At 46.7% G+C, this 27,358-nt stretch overlaps 1 protein-coding gene across 2 annotated transcripts in view; it reads right to left on the reverse strand.

Annotated features, from left to right (window-relative positions):
- LOC146623630 (atrial natriuretic peptide receptor 1-like) overlaps positions 1-27,358 on the reverse strand; it is a 60,885-nt gene that overhangs the window by 28,513 nt on the left and 5,014 nt on the right. For both annotated transcript variants that reach the window (XM_085366756.1, XM_085366755.1), the window contains 3 exons: positions 15,447-15,634; positions 5,831-5,944; positions 4,447-4,582 (listed from right to left, as the gene is read on the reverse strand). In XM_085366756.1, the coding sequence (XP_085222882.1) occupies positions 4,447-4,582; positions 5,831-5,944; positions 15,447-15,634 (438 nt within the window). The remainder of the gene's footprint in view (positions 1-4,446; positions 4,583-5,830; positions 5,945-15,446; positions 15,635-27,358) is intronic.

Raw genomic sequence — 27,358 nt, forward strand, 5'->3', positions numbered from 1 at the left:
GGCACCAGCCCACGTCTGCTTGGGTCTCACCTGTCGGACGAGTGTTTCTAACTGCAACCACCCGGCTGCTGTTTGGCACTTTAGACATGTCACAAAGGTCAAAGGTCACTCTCTCGTCCTCCATCTCAGTAGGGACGCTGACGTTCATCGAAACATTTTGATGTGGACGGGAGACTGCAAGCCGTTCACGTCTCCGTCATCACATGACTCGCGGTCGTATACGAAGCTCTCAGCTTCAGTCACGACCAGCGTCTCTGACATCACAGCCCTGAAGCCTTTCACGCCTTCCACCTGACCCGCAGAGACCCCTCAGACCTCTGACGGTGACTGGGACGCTGTGATGGTATTTCCAGAACGTCCCACAGAAGCTGAGCCGATGAGCTCTGTGGAGTCAGCTCGCTCGTTGCCGTGTTCCTGCAGGATGGCGTGCACCTACGCCGGCTGAGCTCGACCACCTTCCAGTGTGCGACGTTGGGATGACCAGCGGCAGTTTCAAGGTTTTATTTGAAACCACAGAAAATCTCAGAAAGTGTCTCAGGAAGACGGCGGTGGTTTGCACGACCACAGCGTCCTGTCTGACGGAGACGTCGGCGGCGTCCACGACCACAGCGTCCTGTTCCTGCTGCTTCCTCACAGCGTGTCTGACACACAGTGGGCTGCCGAGCGACCGAGTCTTAAAACACTAAAAAATGCAATGCAACACAGTAACACGTCAACACAACAACACTGCGGCGCTGCGTGTCGGTTACCTGCCGCAGAAACAGCACGTGCTGCTTCACCCATCCCTCTTTACCCGCCAAACTGGGACTGGGCGATATATCGAATTTTTAAATATATTGATATATTTTTATACGAGATACGAGATGTGACAATAACATTTATATCGATAAAGTTTATGTTGCGTTATAATTATACTTCTGGAGCCGCAAGTTTGCCTCTTTCGTCCACTTTTGTCTCTACGCTGCGTTGCTCCGCCTCTCCTTCACTGAACTAGTGATGCGCGAATCATGAACGAATCGTTCAATACTCGAGAATCACTTTACTGACTCATGAATCATGATTCACAAGCCCAACTGACTCACTGACTCATCCCTGTTGCTGTTAGCAGCAATGTATCTAGCTTATAATTAAAATTGTGGAGAAAAACACAACATCCAGTATCTTAACAAAAGAATTTCTGCTCTGAACTGGAAGAAAAAACCCTGAGTAGAAGCTCACATCAAGAAAATAGCTCCTCGGTTCACAGTAGCATCGCTCTGCTAACATGCTAACAGCACATTTGAGCTACTCACCCCCTCCCTCCTGTGCTGAATCATAGAGCGAACGAATCACTCTCTCCCCCTCCCTCCTGGCTCACAGCTTCTTCTTCTTCTTGGTTGGCAACCAATGTTAAGGCGCATTAGTGCCCCCTGGCTCACAGCTCAGTGGACATTTAGATGAGAAAATATATATTTGACACATTTAAGGAAAATACTAATAAAATACAAATAAACAAAATAAATGTTTATTAAGCAATTTTGATAGGAAATTGCTTAATTTTAGAAATGTTTTTGCTCTTTTTTGCTCTATAAAATAGTTTTCTTTTAGAATCATTAATCTTAGCAGTAGGATTTACATGAAAAGAGAAACAAATTAAGTTTGAGTGAAAATGTACATTTTTTGCACTCTCTGGTCAACTGACTCAGTGAATCAAATGACTGAAAAAACCCGATTCACTTTGGTGAGTGACTCATTAAAACTCGATTCAGTAAAAAGAATCAAATTTACCATCACTAGCCGAGGAGCCTCGCGGAGTGATACGTACTAGGGGTGCAACGATACACAAAATTCACGGTTCGGTTCGGTTCGATACTTTGGTGTCACGGTTCGATATTTTTTCGATACAAAAAAAAATGTTCATGCCTTTTTAATTTGTCATTTATTAAAATTATAAATATATATTTTAACACAAAAGTACAGTTTTTAAATTTAACCCTAACCCTTGTGCGTGTTTTTTATTTTGACAGTGAATGCGCACCTGCGGACCACTTATGTGCAGCCCTGGTTATTTAGCTCGTCATATTGCAGCCACAGAAATTCTTTTGTCCATGAAACCATAAAGCTGCACTTTCTTTTTGCCTTATAGTCTGATTTGTCATAACTTCTCCGTTTTGTGGTAAGCTTTTCTTTGGCTGTCACTTCTTCACCCTGACCTGTCTTATTTGGCTCAGCAGAACTAAAATATATATCTGTCTGTGAAGGTTCTCAGTCATCCAGGTCATCGTAGTGAAATATATATCCTGCCGCACTCACATAAGCTCAGCGATTCTCTGCGCGATCAACCTCTCACATGTTTAAGCTGCGGGAGATTTCACTTGTCATGTTTGCATAGTAAGCTAACGATTAATAAGACGATGTCAGAGGAATTGGTGCACAAATTATCATCACTCACAGATCAGTGCTGTCGCTCTCTATACACAGTTCGCGCGATTGCAAAGTGAAAGCAAAAAAACAAGCGCAAATTCAAACGCGACTTCAATATGTCACATATTGACAGTGGCTCACCCAATGACATAATTACCCAGCTACATTTCTGAAAGAATGCAAAAGCATTGACATAATTTTCCTTCCTACAATAGCCCGACAGGCAGGGGAGAGATAGCCCCGGGACATCGGGCTAGCGATATTGCGAGCCCTGTATCTGATTGAGGAATCACTCATCTTTGGAAAAGAGAGTTTATTACAGAGAAATGTCTCTTTCCAAAATAAAAGCTATACTATCCGCTTCTTCTGGGCTATATTCTCAGCAGCATATTAAACATATCAGGTCTCCATAAGGAGAATCCTGTGCTAACAGCTGTCTAAATGACTCGGCTAAAGTTTGTAGCATGCTTGTTGTTTTTGTCTTTGCACTAGGATGATGTCGGTGTAAATGTGCAGTCATATTCGTTGTGTTCCCACTAGTGCTTTCAGGTTAATCTCGTTGAAATAACCTTAACGCCATAACGAGCTACCCTATACAGAGGGGCTAGACGGCCAACACGTTAACGAGCTAACTGCGCTAACACACTAGCTCCCACCCATGTAACTGAGCATTGCATGGCACATCCAACATACTGTTTTACTTTAGTCCATGACTCGCTTACCTTCAGGGTCATACGTCACATGAAAACCAAAATAATTCCAAACGCCAGATCTGAATGAGGGTGGGGAGGTCCACTTCTGTCTCGCTAGCTTGCCCTGCGCTCTTCCTTCTGACCATGCTGTCTGTGTTGAGTGCTCAGTGAATCTGCGTTCGACTACTCCGCCTAGGCTGCACTCTCGAGCCTAGGCGGAGTAGTCAAATGCAGATTCACTGAGCGCTCAACACAGACAGCATGGTCAGAAGGAAAGTTGATAAAATAAATTACAAATTTTGTATTGTTCTTTCTTTTTTCTCCCCTTTGGTTTTCTTTCTTTCTCTCCCCCTCTTTCTTTCATTCTTTCCCCCTGTCCTATCCCACAGTCATGTCTGTCCCGTTTGCAACTGAAAATAAAATAAATTCATAATTATAATAAAGGTCAATCAAATGGACCAATATGATGATCCACTTAAAATAAATCCTCTTGGCATCTTTCTTGGCCTCAAGACAACAATTCTGATGGCTATAGATCCAAACGGGACACAAAAAAAAAAAAAAAAAAAAATTGAAAAAAATTGTATTGTTCGATACATATGCGTACCGAACCGAAAGCACTGTATCGAACGGTTCAATATCGATACGAATATCGTTGCACCCCTAATACGTACTGTGTTTCATCGTAATGTTACCGTACTGTGTGCGTATAAGGACCACAGACGGCTCCTGTTCAGAGACACGAAGCGGATTTCAAACTCCAGGCTGTCGGTCACGCAGCAGAACTTCAGAACAGAGCAGCTGTGAAATCTTTGTGATTATGCTCAGCGTCTGTTAGTTCACATTTTGACTGCTCAGTTGTGAGCTCTTTGTTATGCACAAAAACAACATTGTTTTCTTTTATTTATGGAGCATTATTATTTAATGAATGCTCATAACTTATTTCTGAGTAATTTGTTCTTGTACATCTGCGCTGTTTGTTAATAAAAGTGCCTGTGTGAGATCTGGGACACAGCTGTGACTGAGAACTCTGTTTGTTCTTACTTTATGGCTTTAAAAATATGCAGATCTATATCTTATATCACCATCCAGCTAAAGAATATCAAGATGTGAATTTTGAGGTCATATCGCCCAGTCCTACACCAAACCATCATCATTTCAATCCCCCCAACCGAGCTTTACTCACCCAACCCCACCCGTCACTCACAGAGCACCACGACCCCCCCCCCCACACACACACACACACACACCTGCAGAACAGCTCTGCTGCACAGTCGCACCAAACAGCCTCCGTCACAAAGGTGGAAATGGTAAGCGTCAGCTTTAAAGGAGACGAACGGCGAGCACTGACCGGGGAAGGTTCGGTTCCACATCCTCGGGGTCACGTCCTTCCCGTTCGGACGCTCGTTGGACGCCAACATGGACTCGTTCAAAGCGTGAGCGTAGAGCATCAGGCCGTCATAAAAGCCTCCAGCAATGATGTTCATCTGCAAGAAACACACAGAGGGTCAGTCGTTCACACACACACACACACACACACACACACACACACACACACACACCACACAGGCCTCTACCACAACACCTTGTGTGCACACAGGTGGTGTCTTCTACCCACACCTGTGACTTCTTTGCCGTTTCCTTGGTTACTACCGCTACAGTCTTGTGGCGTCCGTTTTTGCTGAGGCCATCAGAGATGGCCAAGCATCAACGCAGCACAGGTGGGGCTGGAGACCCAGAAACTGGACGGGTGGAGCTCCTCCTCAGCCGCTCGGCCCGGCCCGATCCCTCTGCAGCTGCACGCTGACCCGGGAACAAACGCTCCAGGCGGTACAGGATTTCATTCGTGATGTTTCCCTGCGAAACTTTAAACTGTGGGTCTGTCTCCACCCTCCCGGCAGTTCTCTTTCACCTCTTTGTTTTTGTCAGCAGGAAGCGAGACACACGCCGTCGTCTGACGAGCAAAGTCAGCGTTGCTCGGCGTGACAGGATCAGCTCCTCCTCGCTGCCTCGCCTCTAATCACAGATTTGCATAATAATTTGATCTTCAGAGCTCAGAGTGGCACCGTGATGTTTAATGACATCACTTCCTCCAGTATCTATCACATCGCTGCTCTTTGTGCAGCAGCAGCGGCGCCTGACATGTTCCTATTAACCTGTCAGAATATCTAATCAGCCAGCGCTCCCGCTGGGAGTGAGCGCTTCAGGAAACGATGAAGCAATAGATGTTTCAGAAGCAGCCAGCTTCACGATTCGGCCTCAGGACGAGCGCGTTGTTCACTCGTGGGCAGAAAAACGGCCCTGAAGAGGCTGTGAACGTGGCGTGGTCGCTGTGGATCTGCAGGGACCTGAACTCCAATCACCACTCATTGCTCTGCAGAAGAGCACACTGTGCCAGCAAGAGCAGGAAACTGCAACAACACAGACTCACAGAGCTGGACAGCTTCAGTGCTTCTGATTGGATCTGGTCTCCAGAATATTTTCATCTCGTGGTTATTCATCGATAAAAGCGTCGAGGTGATTGATCTCATCTCTGTTCACCTTTTACTTTGTCATCATCTCGTTTTAATCAGAAAATTATGGATGTGTGAAATAAAACCTGCTGTCCTCACACGTCAGAGACCCTCAGAGCAGCCGACACATCTGCAGCAGCTGTGTAGAGAAACAAGCTCCACCCCCCTGCTGGCAAAGTGTACCTAGTAAGGTGTCCAGTTTGAACACACACACACACTGACCAGTGAGTCCTCTATGGTGTAGTTGAACATGTCCTTGGCATCTGCCTTCAGGTTCTGGACAAACTCCTGGTACTCGGGGTTCTGAGGCTCTCGGTACGTCAGGATCTTCACATTCTGGAAACCACACACAGATTTATTATGAGTCTTTGTTTTAACGAATGAGGACAGGACACAGCAACACAAGGCGCATCACAGATCCATAATTAATCTTTTACATGTTTTTATAAGAAATCAGATAAAATATTTATGTCCAGTCAAACTCGGAGCCAGCGTGAGCTTCCTCTCACATGAAACAGGAAGTAAACACGTGCTGTGAGGAAGACGCCTGACATCAGAGCTTCAGCTGCACAAATCCACACACTGTACATAAAAGATGGATGACGGCACCATACAGGAGAAATCTGCTCTCTCTTTCTAGTCCCTGTCAGGACTCTTGCTGCAGCATTTTGGATCAGCTGAAGGCTTTTCAGGGAGTTTTTAGGACTTCCTGATAATAATGAATTACAGTCGTCCAGCCTGGAAGTAATAAATGCATGAACTAGTTTTTCAGCGTCACTCTGAGACAGGATATTTCTAACTTCATCGAGCTCGTCCAGGTTGAAGGGGCTCTGTGACTTCCTGCTCCATAGGGGGCGCTGTCGAGCTCAGCAGAAATGGTTCCACCTTTAGACGTTTCACAGGTTTTCTCCTGCAGTAAACGCTTTTTGTTAGCGACGTCACAGCACTGCGAGGCGCTTTACAGCGTCCTCCATTTTGGTTTGGGGCGTGAAGCGAGCAGCCTCCTGACAGCGTCACCTTCACCCCGCTGCTCCTGTCACGGCCTTTTATGTTCCAAACACCAAAAGCGTCCAAGAAAAGGCTGTGGGTGGCAACGGGAGGTTTCTTTTAGAAAGCACTTCTGACTCCATTGTTTAAAATCATATGGCGTTTATTTCGAGGAAAATTATAAACAAAAGTCAACCAAATAATTTCTTACAACCTAAAATTAAACGAAAGTTAAGTTAATTTGCTTTCACAAGTTCAAAAAGTGCTCAAAAAATCAGTTTTTAAACCCTCCCGTCGTCCCATCTGACATATGTGCTGGATTGTCTCTGGGGCATCTTTACACAGCCTGCACCTGGGGTCTTGCCTGGTGTGATAGACCCCAGCCTCTATGGATCTTGTGCTCAGAGCTTGTTCTTGTGCTGCCATGATTAGTGCCTCTGTGCTGTCTTTCAGTCCAGCTTTGTCCAGCCACTGGTAGGATTTCTGGATATCAGCCACCTCCTCTATCTGCCGGTGGTACATACCGTGCAGGGGCCTGTCCTTCCATGATGGTTCCTCGTCTCCCTCCTCTTTCTTGGGTTTCTGCTGCCTGAGGTATTCACTGAGCACTCGGTCAGTTGGGGCCATCTTCCCAATGTATTCTTGGATGTTCGTTGTCTCATCCTGGACTGTGGTGCTGACACTCACCAGTCCCCGGCCCCCTTCCTTCCGCTTAGCGTACAGCCTCAGGGTGCTGGACTTGGGGTGAAACCCTCCATGCATGGTAAGGAGCTTTCTTGTCTTTATGTCAGTGGCTTCTATCTCCTCCTTTGGCCAGCCTATTACCCCAGCAGGGTACCTGATCACGGGCAGGGCGTACGTGTTGATGGCCCGGATCTTGTTCTTACCATTCAGCTGACTCCTCAGGACTTGCCTGACCCTCTGCAGGTACTTGGTGGTTGCAGCTTTTCTAGCGGCCTCTTCATGGTTCCCATTCGCCTGCTGGATCCCCAAGTACTTGTAACTGTCCTCTATGTCTGCAATGTTGCCTTCTGGTAGTTCAATCCCCTCAGTTCTGACTACCTTCCCTCTCTTTGTCACCATCCGACTACACTTCTCCAGTCCGAACGACATTCCAATGTCATTGCTGTATAGCCTGGTAGTGTGGATCAGTGAATCGATGTCTCGTTCACTCTTGGCATACAGCTTGATGTCATCCATGTACAGGAGGTGGCTGACAACTACTCCGTTCCGTAGTCGGTATCCGTAGCCAGTCTTGTTAATGATCTCACTGAGGGGGTTCAGGCCTATGCAGAACAGCAGTGGGGACAGAGCATCTCCTTGGTAGATCCCGCACTTGATGGTGACTTGTGCTATGGGCTTGGAGTTGGCCTCTAGTGTTGTACGCCACATCCCCATTGAGTTCCTGATGAAGGCTCTTAGGGTCCCGTTGATCTTGTACAATTCTAAGCATTCCAGTATCCAGCTGTGGGGCATTGAGTCATAGGCCTTCTTGTAATCAATCCAGGCAGTGCACAGGTTGGTCAGTCTGGTCTTGCAGTCTCGGCTGATTGTTCTGTCTACCAGTAGCTGGTGTTTTGCGCCTCTGGTATTCTTGCCAATTCCTTTCTGTGTCCCGCTTATGTATTGACCCATGTGCCTGTTCATCTTAGCCGATATGATGCCTGACAGGAGCTTCCATGTAGTACTGAGGCAGGTTATTGGTCGGTAGTTGGAGGGGACCGGTCCCTTCCGGCCTTCAGTTAGCCATTCCGGGTGTCTCTCGTTAACTAGCAGCTGGTTCATTTGTGCTGCCAGTATATATATATATATATATATATATATATATATATAGGTTTTAAAACCAAGTTAACGCTGAAAGTACAAACATCACTATTGTCACATAACAGCAATGTTTTATTAATGTTCTTCATTATTAAACATTCGCGCATAAATAAGTGACGTCATATTCACTACTTACTTTTGACAGTTCACTCTTCGGCCGCTCCCTTTTGCTGTATTTTGCGGCAAAATTATCCACACCCACCGCCGCGCTGTGAATTGTGGGATATATGGGACCACGAAGCGTGCACCGGACCACGCTTGATATTTGGGGAAATCGACGGCGCATTTGGAGTATGCATTTGAAGTACACTTCAAATTGGGACCGCCGTCGCGTGGCGGTGACGTAACCGCACTTGAAATGCGTACTTCAAGCGTGCAGACCCTGAATTGGGACACAGCCTCTGTTTAGCTCCGCTCACTTTGATCTCACAGCGCCCCCTAGGTGAACTGCAGCTAACTTTTCACTATGATTAACAGGAAGTGAACAGAATGAAGGTTCACCGGGATCCTGCTGCTGACGTCGTTTTCCCGTGACTCCTCCCCAATGAACCGTCCCGTCTCAGCCGGGAGTCGCACCAGAGGACACACACAGTAACACACACACAGTAACACACTCACACACAGCCTCCTCCCTGCGCACAGAGATTCCTCCAGATTCTCTGAGTTTGCTGATGACATCATGCTGTGTCGATGTCCACAGCGAGGAACGTGATTCTGAAACAGGCTGGAGAACCTCTGAGATGACCATGTGACCCACCTGCTGCCAGCTCACCCTTAAATCTTCCTCCAACTGTTTCTCTTTAGCTCGCTGACTTTGGCAGATCTTCTGTGTTTAAATGTTTGACATGTTCTCTGTCATGAGTAAATGTGCGCTGATGGAAATCATGTTTCTCTTCACTCGTTCACTCGTGCTGGTGTTTGAGGAGGCAGCAGGTGGGAGATCACGCTGGAAACTTTGGGCTGAATTCAGCTGAAGCTCATATTTATGATATAAAGTCAGGCAGAGATTTGGGTTAATCAGCGTAACCTTTCCTCCAAGATTACAGCGCCCGATCTGCTTGCGTGATTACTCCATAACGAGGGCGAGCTGTGAGGACGCATGGCGCTCCAGGTGCAGCTGCAAGTCGTCAGCAGTCATCAGATTAATGAGTGTTTCTTCCTCTCACACCACTGCAGCTACACGTGACGAGCGATTTAAACGGTTCCTCGGATTCCTGCGAGGAGCTGCGAGAACAAACACGGCGAGGTCCACGTGCAGCACACTGGAGCTCAGAGCTGCACAGTAAATCCATCCAATCATTTCACTGCTTTACAAACTCCACCCACCTGACTCTGCAGACAGGAGGAGGCGTTTCGGGTCACCTGAGACTGACCTATGACCTGTGATGTACACTAGCACTCAAAAGTTTGGACACAGCTTCTCTTTTAATGGTTTTTCTTTATTTTCATGATTATATATATTGTAGATTCTCACTGAAGGCATCGAAACTATGAATGAACACTCAGATGGAATTATGTAGTAAACACCAAAGTGTGAAATAACTCAAAACACGTTTGATAATTTACATTCTTCGTAAAATCCACCCACCCTATCCTCCATGAGCTTCATGAGGTCGTCTCCTGAAATGGTTTCCAACAGGCTTGAAGGAGTTCCGACAGATGCTGAGCACCTGTTGGCCCTTTGCCTTCACTCTGTGCTCCATCTCATCCCAAACCATCTCCACTGGGGTTAGGTCAGGTGACTGTGGAGGCCAGACCTTCGGGCGTAGCACTCCATGGCGCTCCTTGCTGGTCACAGAGCCCTTACACAGCATGGAGGTGTGTTTGGGGTCATTGTGGTGTTGATAAATCAATGATGTGATGGTGTGTTGCTGCAGGATGCTGTGGTAGCCAAGCTGGCTCAGTGTGCCTTCAGTTTTGAATAAATCCACAACAGTGTCAGCAGCAACGCTCCCCCACACCATCACACCTCCTCCTCCAAGCTTCACAGTGGGAACCATGCATGTAGAGACCATCCGTCACCTTTCTGCATCACACAAAGACACGGCAGGTGGAACTAAAGATCTCAAATTTGACCTCATCAGACCACAGCACAGATGTCCACTGGTCTAATGTCCATTCCTTGGTCCAAACAAATCTCTTCTGCTTGTTGCTTTTCCTTAGTCGTGGTTTCTCAGCAGCTATTTGACCATAAAGGCCTGATTCACAGTCTCCTCTGAACATGTAGAGATGTGTCTGCTACTGGAGCTCTGTGTGGCATCTATCTCATCTGAGGCTGGTGACTCAGATACGTTTATCCTTAGCAGCAGAGGGGAGTCTTGGTCTTCCTTTCCTGGGGCGTCCTCATGTGTGCCAGTTTCATCGTGGCGCTTGATGGATTTTGGGGACACATTCAAAGTTTTAGCAATTTTCCAAACTGACGGACCCTCAGTTCTTAAACTAATGATGGACTGTTGTTTCTCTTAGCTGATTCCTCCAAACCATCAACGTGTCTTTTAGACCCCATTCCTACAAAACTGCTCAAAGAAGTCCTGCCATTAATTAATGCTTCGATCTTAAATATGATCAACCTATCTCTAATGATCGGCTATGTACCACAGGCCTTCAAGCTGGCTGTAGTTAAACCTTTACTCAAAAAGCATCTCTAGACCCAGCAGTCTTAGCTAATTATAGGCCAATCTCCAACCTTCCTTTATATCAAACATCCTTGAAAGAGTAGTTGTCAAACAGCTAACAGATCATCTGCAGAGGTTTATTTGAAGAGTTTCAGTCAGGTTTCAGAGCTCATCACAGCACAGAAACAGCTTTAGTGAAGGTTACAAATGATCTTCTTATGGCCTCTGACAGTGGACTCATCTCTGTGCTTGTCCTGCTAGACCTCAGTGCAGCGTTCGATACTGTCGACCATAATATCCTATTAGAGCGATTAGAACATGCTGTAGGTATTACAGGTACTGCACTGCAGTGGTTTGTATCATATCTATCTAATAGACTCCAGTTTGTGCATGTAAATGGAGAGTCCTCTTCACACACTGAGGTTAATTATGGAGTTCCACAGGGTTCAGTGCTAGGACCAATTCTGTTTACATTATACATGCTTCCCTTAGGCAGTATCATTAGAAGACATAGCATACATTTACACTGCTATGCAGATGACACCCAGCTCTATCTGTCCATGAAGCCAGATAACACACACCAATGAGTTAAACTGCAGGAATGTCTTAAAGACATAAAGACCTGGATGTCCGCTAACTTTCTGCTTCTTAATTCAGATAAAACTGAGGTTATTGTACTCGGCCCTGAAAATCTTAGAAATATGGTATCTAACCAGATTCTTACTCTGGATGGCATTACCTTGGCCTCCAGTAACGCTGTGAGGAACCTTGGAGTCATTTTTGACCAGGACATGTCCTTCAACGCACATATTAAACAAATATGTAAGACTGCTTTCTTCCATTTGTGCAACATCTCTAAAGTTAGAAATATCCTGTCTCAGAGTGACGCTGAAAAACTAGTTCATGCATTTATTACTTCCAGGCTGGACTACTGTAATTCATTATTATCAGGAAGTCCTAAAAACTCCCTGAAAAGCCTTCAGCTAATCCAAAATGCTGCAGCAAGAGTCCTGACAGAGACTAGAAAGAGAGAGCAGATTTCTCCTGTTTTGGCTTCCTGTTAAATCCAGGATTCAAAATCCTGCTCCTCACATACAAGGTCTTAAATAATCAGGCCCCATCTTATCTTAATGACCTTGTAGTACCATATCACCCTATTAGAGCACTTCGCTCTCGCTCTGCAGGCCTACTTGTTGTTCCTAGAGTATTTAAAAGTAGAATGGGAGGCAGAGCCTTCAGTTTTCAGGCCCCTCTTCTGTGGAACCAGCTTCCAGTTTGGATTCAGGAGACAGACACTATCTCTACTTTCAAGATTAGGCTTCAAACTTTCCTTTTTGCTAAAGCATATAGTTAGGGCTGGACCAGGTGACCCTGAATCCTCCCTTAGTTATGCTGCAATAGACGTAGGCTGCCGGGGATTCCCATGATGCATTGAGTTTTTCCTTTCCAGTCACCTTTCTCACTCACTATGTGTTCACAGACCTCTCTGCATTGAATCATATCTGTTATTAACCTCTGTCTCTCTTCCACAGCATGTCTTTATCCTGTCTTCCTTCTCTCACCCCAACCAATCACAGCAGATGCCCCGCCCCTCCCTCCCGGTACAAATCCTACCATGTGGATTCATGGATTTTTTTTTCACATTCTGCCTCTCACAGTTGAAGTGTACCTCTGGTGCAAATTACTGACCTCTGTCATCATTTTAGGTGAGGGAACTTGCACAATCGGTGGCTGACTAAATACTTTTTTGCCCCACTGTAGTTCTGGGCCCACTGCAGCCGTTTCTGCTGTGAGTGTTGGTTAAGGGTGGCCGAATAGAAGGTTTATGCACAACTGCAAGTCTCTGGAGGATCCTATAGCTTCATGTTCGCAGGCCTCCAGAGGCACCAGCAGATTCAAATATGTGTTTGCTGCTTTGTAATGGCATCATTGTGCCTTTACCTGCAGGAACCCATGTGTGCTCTGACTCAGCCAAGGTTTTCATTACATGTCCAAGGCATTCAACTATTTTATGCTTTTCAGCAGCAGAGATCATTTTTCCTTCCTACATTGCTTGAAAATGGTGGTCTGCTTAATAATGTGGAACATCCTTCTTTAGTAGTTTTCCTTTAATTGGGCTCAGCTGGCAAACTGATGATCACAGGTGTCCGAGATTGATTTCAGTCATCCAAAGAGCTCTGAGACACAATCCCATTTAATTGAAAAACATCTTATTTAATCTTTATGACACTTAAACACAATTTGCATAATAATTTGGAACGCGGTGTATAAAACATATTAGTAGGGGTGCAACGATACACAAAATTCCCGGTTCGATATTTTTTCGATACAAAAAAAAAAAGTTCATGCCTTTTTAATTTGTCATTTATTAAAATTATAAATATATATTTTAACTCAAAAGTACAGTTTTTAAATTTAATGTTGCTGAAACAACAAAGTAATAAAATAATAAATATCTGAGGAATCCCTCATCTTTGGAAAAGAGAGTTTATTACAGAGAAATGGCTCTTTCAAAATAAAAGCTCTACTATACGCTTCTTCTGGGCTATATTCTCAGCAGCATATTAAACATATCAGGTCCCCATAAGGAGAATCCTGTGCTAACGGCTGTCTAAATGACTCGGGTAAAGTTTGTAGCATGCTGCTTGTTGTTTTTGTCTGCTTCCACTTGTCTTTGCACTAGGATGATGTCGGCGTAAATGTGCAGTCATATTCGTTGTGTTCCCACTAGTGCTGTCAGCGTTAATCTGAAATGACGTTAACGCCACAACACGGCAAATCTCCGTTAACAAGTTACCGCAGATCGCCCCGTGCGTGGGGCTGGACGGCCAACACGTTAACGAGCTAACTGCGCTAACACACTAGCTCCCACCCATGTAATTGAGCATTGCGTGGCACATCCAACATACTGTTTTACTTTAGTCCATGACGCGCTTACCTTCAGGGTCATACGTCACATGAAAACCAAAATAGTTCCAAACGCCAGATCTGAATGAGGGTGGGGGAGGTTCAATTTGCCATGTTGCAAGGAGAGCTTAGCTTCTGTCTGCTAGCTTGCCCTGCGCTCAGTGAATCTGCGTTCGACTACTCCGCCTAGGCTGCACTGTCGAGCGCATCGTCAGAAGGAAAGTTGATAAAATAAATTAAAAATGTTGTATTGTTCGATACATATGCGTACCGAACCGAAAGCACTGTATCGAACGGTTCAATATCCATACAAGTATCGTATGGATATTGTATTAATAACATGTTTCACAGTATCATTTATCAGTAATATTTCCTACAGGGTTTATATTGCATTGAATATGTCTGTCATCACATTGACCTTTCTATTTTTATAGGTTGAGTTCATTTTATACACAATGCATAAATGTGCTTGGTTAGAGTTGATGTTCCATTCTAGAAGGTTTTAAGCTTCACTGGTGAGAGTGTCCAGATGATACATGCTGAGGGGAGATGAGAACATAGCAGGTTAATTGCATGCATGCTTACAATACACATATTAATCTAGTAGCAGGTCTGAGCGAAGGCCTAAGCGTCTTCTGCTTCAGTTTGAGACTGGCTGCAAAGTACTCTACTTAGGGATTAATGACGAGGGTCCAATTATTAGCTCTCAGAAAAGCTGAGACCTGAAGTTATTACCTTAAAAGGCAAGTAATGAAGAAAGGAGAAGTTATATGTCAGTTTATAGTTATTAGAAGTGTAGGTGATGAACCCTTGCCTGTACGGGTTGAACTGTTGCCCGTCTGTCACCAAGTATTTTTGAACTGTATTGACGTAGGTGTGATATTTTGTCCTATAAAACCAGAACCCAGTGTATTCTTGTCAGAGCAACACATTCTGTATGCTGATGGTTGGTTGTTCTCCTGTGATAATAAAACTCATCGTTTGATTGCACTTTTCCAGAGTCTCCGTCGTTTGTTGTCTGGTCTAAAGTTGATCGATCTCGCAACAACCCCTAATATTTAGTTATTTATCTTTTTTTCTTTGCTACATATTCCACATATCTTGCTTTGTATATTTAATGTCTTCAGTTTGTATCTACGATGTAAAAATGTAGTAAAAATAAAGAAAAAACATGAAATAAAAAGAGATTAATAACAAGTATGACTCAATGCAGAGAGGTCTATTAAGTCTATTAACTAGTGAGTGAAGAAGAAACACCCAATGCATCATGGGAATCCCCGGCAGCCTACATCTATTGCAGCATAACTAAGGGAGGATTCAGGGTCACCTGGTCCAGCCCTAACTATATGCTTTAGCAAAAAGGAAAGTTTGAAGCCTGATCTTGAAAGTAGAGCGTGTCATGTATCACGTATGATGTATAAGGCAGTGAGGTTCATGTGGAGTCAGCTGCAGTCAGGAGAGTCTGGTTTCTTTGACCGACCTCCTCCTGGATACTGATGCCATACCTGGAAGGCTTCCTTGGCAATAGCGTCCTCACGGTCCCCGCGGCGCCACGGCTGGCGGTGTTCAGATTTCAGGCTGTCGGCGAACACGTCGAGATAGAAAAAGACGTACTGCTCGTGAGTGAGATTTTCCCGCCTGAACTCAACCATCAACTTCCTGAAGACGTCAGGAGAACAGCAGACGAAGACCACTGAGGAGGAGAGAGAGGAAGAGTCACAGATGAAGATCAGAGTCAGCCCACGGCGCAGCACAGACCTGTGGGTCGCCCCCCTCTGCCTTCATGGCTGAGCTCACCTGCTCCACACCTGTTCTAATGTTCACGCTGACAGACAAACACATCTGATTGTTTTCTTTCCTTCCTGCCTCAGTGTGAGTCAATGAGGTTTCACCTCTGCAGGGAAAACGCAGTCTGATTGGACAGTCAGCCTCCTAGTAGCTGCACTTTTGGTACTCCTACATCACCTCCATCTACAACTATCACCTTCCTCCATCACCCTCACACTTCCTGAGCTGGTGTTTCTCTAGAAAACACCCAGCACTGGTCTTCCACACACACACATATGGGCTCAAATTGTGGTCATAAATATTTTGTACTTGTAAATCAAGATTTGTATGTGTAAAAAGATTTGTGTGGACTTAGCCAAATAATCCGTGTGAAACTCTGCACTCAAGCTTCAAGTTACAAGTACGAATTTTGACCCTATTTTTCTTCCTTTTAGCTGATTGGTCAATGTCATGTCAATCACAAATGTAACTATCCAATCAGAGAACAGATGGGTTTGGCTGTTGGAGTGAGGCTTTTTTGAAGTGCAGGTCCTTAAAGGGTAATACAGTTTGAAGTTGGAGGATCTGTATATAAATGATCCCATAAGGCTCATACAAGCTAAGTATAAGCTAAGGATACAGTTGCGGTATACCAGTGTTCAGAAACACCTTTATTACTTTAGTATTACTTTAACACAAAATCAGGGTTGACCCAGGACCACTGCTATGAGTCACACTATGCAGCATGAAGGCCGTTTCACATCGGACGCGGTGTGCGCTGTGCTCACCGCTAACTAAGAGCGAACGATCCAGAATTTGTTGCGCTGGCTGCTGAGCTCTGCTTGTATATCGTTTTTTAGCGATCGCTCCAGGTGTGCTAGATGCACCTGATCCTTGTCATTTCAAAACATGTATCTCTCTGACTTTATCTCCTCTACGAGAGTTTGTGTTGTATTATGTTCAAATGTTTAATAAAAACGTATCGCTCATTCATAACGAGGAAAGCTTTGTAACTGTCCCAACTAGTGAAGAGTGCGTCGTTTCCACAACACTGCTTTCCCTCCGAGGTCGACAGCGCCTTTGAAAACGCTCTGGAGGTCCCTGTGTGAACACATCAACCTATGAGAAAGAGTTTACTTGGACACACAGAGATGTTTTCCTTCATGGTGAGGCGATAAGAGACGTGAAAGCGCATTTATCCTTCAAGGACCTGCAGCTCAAAAAAGCGCCCCTCTGACAGCGATCGTGGCTCAAGAGTTGGGAGTTTGCCTTGTAATCTGAAGGTTGCCGGTTCGAGTCCCGGCTTGGACAGTCTCGGTCGTTGTGTCCTTGGGCAAGACACTTCACCCGTTGCCTACTGGTGGTGGTCAGAGGGCCCGGTGGCGCCAGTGTCCGGCAGCCTCGCCTCTGTCAGTGCGCCCCAGGGCGGCTGTGGCTACAATGTAGCTGCCATCACCAGTGTGTGAATGTGTGGATGACTGAATGTGTAAAGCGCTTTGGGGTCCTTAGGGACTAGTAAAGCGCTATATAAATACAGGCCATTTACCATTTACCAAACCCATCTGTTCTCTGATTGGATAGTTACATTTGTGATTAACATGACATTGACCAATCAGCTGAAAGGAAGAAAAGTAGGGTCGAAATTCGTACTTCTAACTTGAAACTTGAGTGCAGTTTCACACGGATTTTTTGGCTAAGGTCAACAAACACGCTGACCAATGAAGTCCCAACGGCACTCCTTAGACTCAGGGGCGGAGCTACTGTGGTGGCATGGGGTGGCATGTGACACCCTAAAATAATGTACATAAGCTACATTTAACATTAAATATATAAATTGTAAAAATGAATGTATAACATAGCCCCACCCCTCACCCAATTAAAATGTGCCTCAGTCCATAGCATCAAAACAGCTTTCTTTCTTGTCAGTAGCAACGGACACCTATGATTGTGTCAGAGCAGATTTTGTAGATTTCAGCACAAGTGGTTGATTGTTACACTCTGGAAATGGAATGAAGGTGAGTGTTATTAACCCCAATAAATCATGAAAAACAAGGTTTACATTCTTGGTTTGATTTCTGCCATTTTGTGTAAATGTAAGTATGTAACAACTTTTATTTCTAATAAAAAGTGTAGAATGCACACAGTGGGCTTTCCTGTCAGTCCATGTCAGCAATGAGCCGCGTTCACAATGAGCAGCAGCTGTAACATGAGGGAGCAGGTAGGTAGGAGGACGCTGCAGGTGTGTTTGTGAGAACCTCTGTGAGGTCCTGAGGATGGTGGCTCAGGTGGAGCTGAAGGTTTATCAAACCACGATGGGCGTCAGGGCTCCTGACCCTGGGCTCAGGCGGGTTCGTTACCATGACCCAGGGTATGGCTCTGTGTGAGGTATGCATTCACGCCATCCATTAATCTTCTTCTGCTTGTCCGGGACCGGGTTGCGGGGGCAGCAGGCTCCAGCCCTCCCTCTCCCCAGCCACCTCCTCCAGCTTGTCTGGGGGGACATCAAGGCGTTCCCAGGCCAGCTGAGCGATATAATCCCTCCAGCGTGTCCTGAGTCTGCCCCGGGGCCTCCTCCCAGTGGGTCATGCCTGGAACACCTCACCCCGGAGGCATCCTTGTCAGATGCCCGAACCACCTCAACTGGTTCAGTTCAATGTGAAGGAGCAGCGGCTCTACTCTGAGCCCCTCCCAGATGGCCAAACTCCTCACCCTATCTCTAAGGGAGAGACCAGCCACCCCTCGGAGGAAGCTCATTTCCACAGCTTGTATCTGCGATCTCGTTCTTTCGGTCACTACCCACAGCTCGTGACCATAGGTGAGGGTAGGGACGTAGATCGACCAGTAAATTGAGAGCTTCATTTTAAAATCAGCTCCCTCTTCACCACGACGGACCGGTGCAGCGTCTGCATCACTGCAGCAGCCGCACCAATCCGTCTGTCGATCTCCCGCTAACTTCTGCCGATGAGATTCTGAGAGCACCGATGTGAAAGCCTTCCACCACTTGGCTACGAACAGAATCGATGACAAAGGGCAGGTTGTGTAAGGGTCAAATGGCCCATAGAAGTGAGCCAGACACCACATACTCCTGAAGCACCTCCCACAAAACACACCGAGGGACACGGTCAAGTGCCTTCTCCAAGTCCACAAAACACATGTAGACTGGTTGGGCAAACTCCTGTGCACCCTCCAGTATCCTTGAGAGGGTACGTGCTGGTCCAGTGTTCCACGACAGGACGAAAACCATGCTGTTCGTCCTGTATCCGAGGCTCAAGTAAGAGAAGGACTCTCCTTTCCAGCACCCTGGCATAGACGGAGGCGGAGGAGTGTGATCCCCTGATAGTTGGAACACACCCTCCGGTCCCCCTTCTTAAAGATGGGAACCACCACCCTGGTCTGCCAATCCAGAGGTACCGTCCCTGATCTCCACGCAACATTGTAGAGGCGTGTCAACAAGGACAGCATTACAACATCCAGAGCCTTCAGGAATTCAGGGCGGACCTCGTCCACCGCGGGGCCTCAGTGACCCCAGCCCTGCATTCATGCCTACATCACAGTGGGCTGTAACAGAAACATAACCAGTTCCGCTTTCATGTGTAAAATTAATAATGCCCCTCCCCCCATCGTGATCATGACCACTCTCAGACCCACACCGTCACCCAGTGGTGTCAGCAGGTCAGCTCTGAGCACGTGCAGAGGAAGCTGCCTGCTCACGGTGAGCACGTCGCTGTGGATAAACTGACTGTTTGCGTTCTCTTCTCTAATTCACGGCTTTTCCAGGAGCGTGGATGCTGGAGCCACAGGAAGTCTCCAGCGGCACGATGACATTCCTTGACCCTCCCCCTTTGTTTCAGCCTGTAATAACCTCTGAGCAGGAAGTGACCCTGAGAGCACGAAAGCACGCAGCTGAAAGCTTTCAGAGGCCCAGCTCAGAGAAACCCAATACCTGTGTGTGTCTGTGTGTGTCTGTGTGTGTGTGTGTGTGTGTGTGAGTCTGTGTGTGAGTCTGTGTGTGTGTGTGTGAGTCTGTGTGTGTCTGTGTCTGTGTGTGTGTGTGAGTCTCTGTGAGTCTGTGTGTGTGTGTCTGTGTGTGTGTGTGTGAGTCTGTGTGTGTGAGTCTGTGTGTGTGTGAGTCTGTGTGAGTCTGTGTGTGAGTCTGTGTCTGTGTGTGTGTGTGTCTGTGTGTGTGTCTGTGTGTGTGAGTGTGTGAGTCTGTGTGTGAGTCTGTGTGTGTGTGTGTGTGAGTCTGTGTGAGTCTGTGTGTGTGTGTGTGTGAGTCTGTGTGTGTGTGAGTCTGTGTGTGTGTGTGTGTGTGTGTGTGTGTGTGTGTGTGTGTGTGTGTGTGTGTGTCTGTGTGTGAGTCTGTGTGTGTGTGTCTGTGTGTGTGTGTGTGTCTGTGTGTGTGTGTGTCTGTGTGTGTGTGTGTGTGTGTGTGTGTGTGTTATTGTCCTCTACCTGCAATAAAAATGCTGAACTAAAAATATCCCTGCACCTCCATCTGTGATGTGTAGATGTTCGAGAAAAGCTTTTCTTCCATGCATATTAATGCTACACACACACACAGACACACACACACACAGACACACACACACACAGACACACACACAGACTCACACACAGACACACACGCTTTCTCACACACACACACACACACACACACACACACACACACACACACACACGCTTTCACACAGACACACACACACACACACACACAGACACACACACAGACTCACACACACACACACACACACACACACACACAGACACACACACAGACTCACACACAGACACACGCTTTCACACACACACTCACACACACAGACACACATGCTCGCACCCACACAGGGTTAAAGGTCGTTCCTGCTCAGCAATGACTGAATAAATAACTAAATTAATCATTTCCTGTGTGAAAGGAGAGCTGTTCAGTGCTCGCAGAGGGATCAGCTGGAAGTGAGGTAAATCAGCTTTCAAAATAAAAGCATCCACCCATCCATCCCTCTGTAACGTCAGAAAGACTTTCTGCAGTTCTGTGGAACAACGGCTGTTCCAGGGTCTACAGCCTTAAAGGCCGCATTTCAAGGCCGATTACGTCACAGCGACGCGACGAAGGCTGTCCCAATTCAAAGGCTGCTCGAAATGCGGCCCTCAAATGCGTCCTTCATTTCCCTGAATTTTAAGGCTGTGGCGGTGTAGACTTCGTGGCCCAACATATCCCAGAATGCATAGCGCAGCGGTGGGTGTGGATAATTTTGTCGGAAAAAACAGCAAATGAGGGGCGGCCGAAGAGTAAACTTTAAGTAAGTACTGAATATGATGTCACTTATTTATGTGCAAATGTTTAATAATGAAGAACATTAAAACATGACTGTTGGCCACATGTCGGAAAGTCATGTGACATTAGCGACGTTTGTACTAACTTGGTTTTAAATCCTTTAAATATGCGCCGTTCGATAGCTGAGCTTAATCTGACAGAGAATGTGATGATTTCATGGATATTTAAAGTCAGCACTGAGACAAATTTAGTAATGCCAACATGTTAAAAGAACAATATTTGTCTCTTATATATAACATAGTTATACATACAGTGTCAAAGGAACCTGTCTTTGAGTGAAGATTTAAGGTCCAGCTGTTAGCGTCATGGTTGCTAGGCAACCTGGGCAGCGCGACCGGGGCTAGACCGCCCATTTCACAAGCCTCGCACTTCCGGCCTTAGCGGTCTTTGAGTACGCGGCCCTTGTGGACCATTAAGGCTGCAGACCCTGAATTGGGACACAGCCAATAAGTGCTTCCTTACTGCTTCCATAGTCACCAGCAGCCAGGTGCTGCTGATGCTGATGAATGGACCATCAGCAGGTGTGAGCACCTTTAAAAATGAGCATGTTTCTGCAGCACTGAGACGTGTTAGCACGATGCTGAGCAGTGATGTGAGGGAAGCACCTGGTGCTTTCACAGGAAAGATTATGAGACTACCTCCAAACAATCTGCAGCGAGAGCGATCCATGAAGCTCCATCTCAGACTCTACAGAAGGTTAAAGGTCATGAAAGAACATCTGAGGTTTGTAAAACTGCGTCTGAAGAAAGCAGCAGACTACAGGAACAGGCGAGAGCGTAGTGAAAATATCTGTCCAAGGCTCACAGCAGCACACTTGCTCAAATGCATGAACCATGCATGTAGAGACCATTGTTCACCTTTTCTGTGTGAACCATTCTCAACTTGTTAACTTGTCATTTCTGAGGCTGGTGGCTTGGATGAGTTTACCCTCAGCAGCAGAGGGGACTCTGGGTCTTCCTGTCCTGGGCGTCCTCATGTGAGACGGTTTCATCGTAGCGCTTGATGGATTTTGGGGAGACGTTCAAAGTTTTAGCAATTTTACGGACTGACTGACCTTCAGTTCTTAAAGTAATGATGGACTGTTGTTTCTCTTAGCTGATTGGTTGTTGCCATAATATGAATTCTAACAGTTGTCAAATAGGACTGTCAGCTGTGCACCAACCTGCTTCTGCCCAACACAACTGATGGTCCCAACGGCATTAAGAAGGCAAGAAACTCCACAAATGAACCCGGACAGGCTCACCTGTGAGGTGAAACCATGTCAGGAGGCTACTTACAGGAATCTAAAATATAAAACAGATTTAGTTGTTTATATTTTTTCTTTGCTACATATTCCACATATCTTGCTTCGTATATTAGATGTCTTCAGTTTGTATCTACGATGTGAAAATGTCATAAAAATAAAGAAAAAAGATGAAATAAGAAGCTGTGTTCGAACTGGTTGCATAAAATCTTCATGTTAGAGTCTGAACTCTCCTTCTGATTGGCAGAGACTACTCAGGTGACCGAGCCAATCAGCGTCCACATCAAACATAAAGCACCACGTGATGAACCTAAATTGACCAGGAAACAATCCACATCTGCAGGAGTTCAACCGTCTCTGCTTCAGAGAAGAAAACTCAGCAGGTTTCATGCTCCACCCCCTCTAACAAGGAGGAGGAGCTTAACAATGCTGTCTGAAGGGCAGCTGTGTGTTTTGACAGAGACGGGAAAAATGAGTGCACTCAGAGAAATGTTTGTGACTCCAGCTGCTCCTGCCGGCTGTCGCGGCGAGTCTTTGTGGGTTTCCACAGAAACGGCGCTCCGTTGTTTGCTGTCTGGGTCAGGAGGACGTGATGTAAGGTGTTTGTATCTGCCCGCCGACACAGTGGCTGCATTAAATAACCACAGCCTCGGGTTTTTCCTAACTGAAGGAAAACATCAGGTTAACGAGCGCTCTAAGCTCGCCATCCTGCTGATGCGTGCGGTATCCTGACCCTCCGCTCAGAGATGACGCTGCCATTTTAAATCTTTCCTGATAGCTTCACTGTGCTGCAGTCAGCTCAGAGCACCGCAGGCAGTCAGAGCTGACGTCTCCGTTTACTCAGCAGCAGAGCGCAGGCCAAGCTGCCGCCGCTTCACTAGCTCGCCGTCTGCATCTGAGCGTGACCTCGCACGCAGGAAAAGGAAGCTTCACTCGGAGGAAACGATGGAGTCAGAACCGTATCCAGCTTCTCGTACTGGCACTGGTTTCCTTTGAGGTCAGAGGACCGCGCTCCTCCTGTGTCAGGTTTCTGCTGCTTCCTCTTTCAGGACATGCGAAGCAGAAATCCAGGCTGCAGATGCAGACAGACACAAGCGTTCACCTCTGCACGACCTCCACGTCCACATTCGGTCTCAGGCCTAACATGTGCACGTGTGCCCGGTGTGGGTCCTGCAGCTCTTTTACTCTGTGGGCCCTGCTGTCAGTGTCACACATACCAAATCGACCCGAATCCTTTTTGAGCTTTTTATTTCTGTACTGACGAGCAAACCTGGAAGCTTCGGGGCGACCAAGCAAGCGATGGTCACAGTCAGAGGATCCCTGCAACTCTTCCAGCTGTCCCAGAATTCCCATGCACATTTCGTTCTGGGCCCTCCAGTATCAGCTCCATCCGAACGTGAACCTTCATAAAATCAGGTCGCCGTGTCACTGGCGTTTAAACCAGGCTGAAGCTGAGACGCTCAGGAAAAGCTCCAGAGCGTTCCTCTGAGTTATGTTCGGCTGAAGGTTTTCAATTCAATTTTATTTATACAGCGCCAAATCACAACAACAGTCACCTCAAGGTGCTTTATATTGTAAGGTAGACCCCACAATAATACATGCAGAGAAAAACCCAACAATCATATGACCCCCTATGAGCAGCACTTTGGCAACAGTAGGAAGGAAAAACTCCCTTTTAACAGGAAGAAGCCTCCAACAGAACCAGGCTCAGGGAGGGGCGGGGCCATCTGCTGTGATTGGTTGGGGTGAGAGAAGGAAGACAGGACGAAGACATGCTGTGTTTGTTGCCGTTAATGCGTTCCTGAAACTTTCTCGTGTAAACAGGGTGATCCTCCATCAGCTCATCCACTCTGATCACTTCTTGTTCCTTCACACAGAGTGGAGAAGTTCCTGTTTAAAGAAAAGCGCCACTGGGGTTCACACACGGCCCAAAGTCGAGCAGGCCGCAGATCACATGACCTGTCAGGTGATCAGGAGCACAGACAGAGGTCACAGCTCGACGACGGATGTCTAAAGTCACACGAGGTCAGACCTACCAGCTGTAACCACCCATCGTACTCAAGAACACCTGTGCAGGAGGGTTGAACACCAGCTTTCTGATTGGTACATGAGCCACCTGAGTTGCAGCTGCACCCACCGGTCTGAACATGCCCCTTCACAACAGTAACGACAGCAGATTGGTGGTTGGTGTCTGAACCCCCGTTGGCAGGCTGCCGGCAGGTGGTTCATCATCGTGACAGCTCAGACTGAGCCCCCCTCACAGATCTGATCGCCGATCAGCTGATTTTCCAGTGCACTCAGCTCCACGTCTGCAATCAGTTTCCAGCTCGGCGCCGTGACATCATCCAAAGCGAAGCAATAAATTTGCGGGTCGCCCCCCGCCCCCTCCCAGCCCCTCACTACTGACATTCCACCATATTAATCTTTAACCGCTGCCAGATGGACAGGAAGCAGCAGAGTGGGCTGAAGCACGGCCTCGTGGGTACGTTTGTTCAGGATGAGCTGCTTGCTTCATCACCATGGCGACGGCACACGGAGAGCATGATGTCAGAGGATGTTTGAGCTGCAGTTTGGCTTCAGTAGTCCAGAACCGCCAGAACCACGTCAGTCTGCTTCCTGCAGACATCACCAACGTAACAACGAGCTTTCACGCCGTAGGACGTTTCTCTCAGAGCGACTTTGACCAAAAACAACCGCACGCACATACAAATAAACACACTATGTATGTTATAAATTGACTGTACAGAAAAATTAATATTAAATCAACTTTGCTAAAATTATGTTGAACTGTAGTCTACTCTGGTCCCGTCCCCAGGCTAAACCCCCCAAAACGTGACCATCCAGAGTTGGGACCAGGAAGCAATTAAAAACCAGCAACAACAGTAAAGTTACAGCGGGATACAAATAACATCAGGCTGATCCTGCCACGATTTGCTCCCCCGGTTCAAATCACAGACAAACAGGATCCCACAGCTGTTTATGTTTTTGAACACATTTTCACAGAGAGGCTTTTTTTGATTTGATAGCAATGTTGAACATTATTACACAGGAAAAAACAACTGCATGTAAAATAATGACACCGTGAGCCTCTGCCTTTGTAAATGGAGGGACAGTAACTGCTGTAAAACCTGCAGACAGTCAGATTAACAGTATTTTGTCTCTATCTGCCATTCTGCAATTCATCTCATGTAAACAATAACGTGGCCACAGCGTGACGTGGAAAAAGCCACATACCTTTGACGCTGCGTGACGAACTCTGTATTCCTCGTCCACACGTAAACGCAAAAAAAGGAGTTTTAAAAATCTCCGTTTTCAGTGATTCGAAACGCCGTTTACGTGGACGAAACAGCTGCGTTTTCAAAAATACCCGTGTAGGTGCGGACGCAGCGTAAAAGAGTTAGTAGTTTATTTTATTACCTGTAATTTATTGCAGTTTACTTGTATTTGCTTAATTGTTTACTAAATGTTTGAGGTGTGAAGTAAACTGCAATGGAGCAAAATATGGGCGTGTGGTTGGAGGATGTGGTTGTGCGTGCGCGCCGGGGGGCAGCATTCTTCTTGTAAAACAAAGGGGGGCCTAGCGAAAAAGTTTGGGAACCACTGGCTTAAACGGTGCGTAAAGAATGGAGAACAAACTTTGTCCAAAAACCTCTCGTGTTTTTATTTTTAGCAGTCTCTTTTTTTCTGCAAAATGAAAACCAAGTTAGCCTTTTCTGTTGATACAACACCTCCTTTGGTTGGAAGCGGTGCTTAAACAATGGAAAACACAAACTTTGTCCTAAAACCTCTCATATCTGGCTGGCCTCGTTATCAGCCGGCAGCCATTAGCATTAATGCGTCAGCAAACAGTGACGCGGTGGAATCAGCGAGTGCTGCAAAGAGCTCACGCTGAGAGCACTCGTTAGGGTTCACTTTGGTCTCCAGTGAGACTTACAAACTAGTTCCACTCTCGGCTCCTATTAGCCCGTTAGCTGCGAGGAGCTAGGAGCTCGCCCCCTTGGTGGACTGGGATAGAGGGTAGAGTGGTCGTGATCGGGAGGTCGAGGTTTCAAATCAACTGAACGGCTACCCTGAGGAACCCCTGAGCGAGGTACCGTCCCCACACACTGCTCCTCATGCGCTGCACTGGTGGCTGCCCACTGCTTCACTGGCTGAATGGGTTAAATGCAGAGGAATTTCCCTATGGGGACTAACACATACACATTATTATTATTATTAATGAGGGCAGGGCTGATGAGCTGAAGCAAGAGGTTAATCAGCTGGAGGGCTCTTCAGTCCCAGGAGCTTCTCTGCAAACTCTCAGGGCTCATCTGCACCAAAGGACCGACGCCTCTGCTCACAGGAAACTTTGAACCCATGTCTCCAACTTGTCAACTGGAGTCCAGACTGGAGCTAACTGGATGATTATTCTGCCTGCTGCTGACCGGGAACCACAGGAAGCCGTTTATGGGTTTTTATCTCAGTGAAGCCTTTCAGTGTAATCGTCCTGTTGGCTGTGCTGACAGAGACGTGCGTGGCGTTTTAACGCACAGATTATCCAGAAGCTTCCAGACACACTGTAGCCTGCAGAAGACTTATTTCCCCACCGCAGAGCTCCTGGAGTCAAACTGCAGCTCACCTGCAGCTCACACTCCTCTGAGGCTGATTCGCTGCTGTCTGATGCCGTGCCTAATAAAGAGGCTGAGCTGTACTCAGAGCAGCTTGTCTCATAGTGTTTCATTAAGGAGACAAAAGGCAGACACAAGGTAAAATTAGCCTCAGTGTGTTTGGCAGGAAATACCTACAGATCTGATAGGCGTCCGCGGCGGCCTTATAAGGCGGCAGGTTGTGACCTCTGTTAATGAATGTGCTGTCGGGAGGTTTGCTGGCTCTGTGGGAACCGGAGAGGGAAGCTGCCTGAGGCTGTTTGTTCGAGCTCTCGGCGGGTTTACACACTGATACACCTCCGCAGATAGAGGACGCTCGATTTATGACTCCATCGCTAAACTGTGGCTGAGCCGAAGGCACCACGTCTCAGGTCCCGTGCTCCCCCTCAGCTGACCTGACAGACTTTCACTCCCACAAACTCCCAGCCT

Source organism: Diplotaxodon limnothrissa, linkage group LG11 (assembly GCF_057381915.1).
Source record: "Diplotaxodon limnothrissa isolate DT_005_m linkage group LG11, D_limnothrissa_male_GT1.1, whole genome shotgun sequence".
NCBI classification, from domain to species: domain Eukaryota; kingdom Metazoa; phylum Chordata; class Actinopteri; order Cichliformes; family Cichlidae; genus Diplotaxodon; species Diplotaxodon limnothrissa.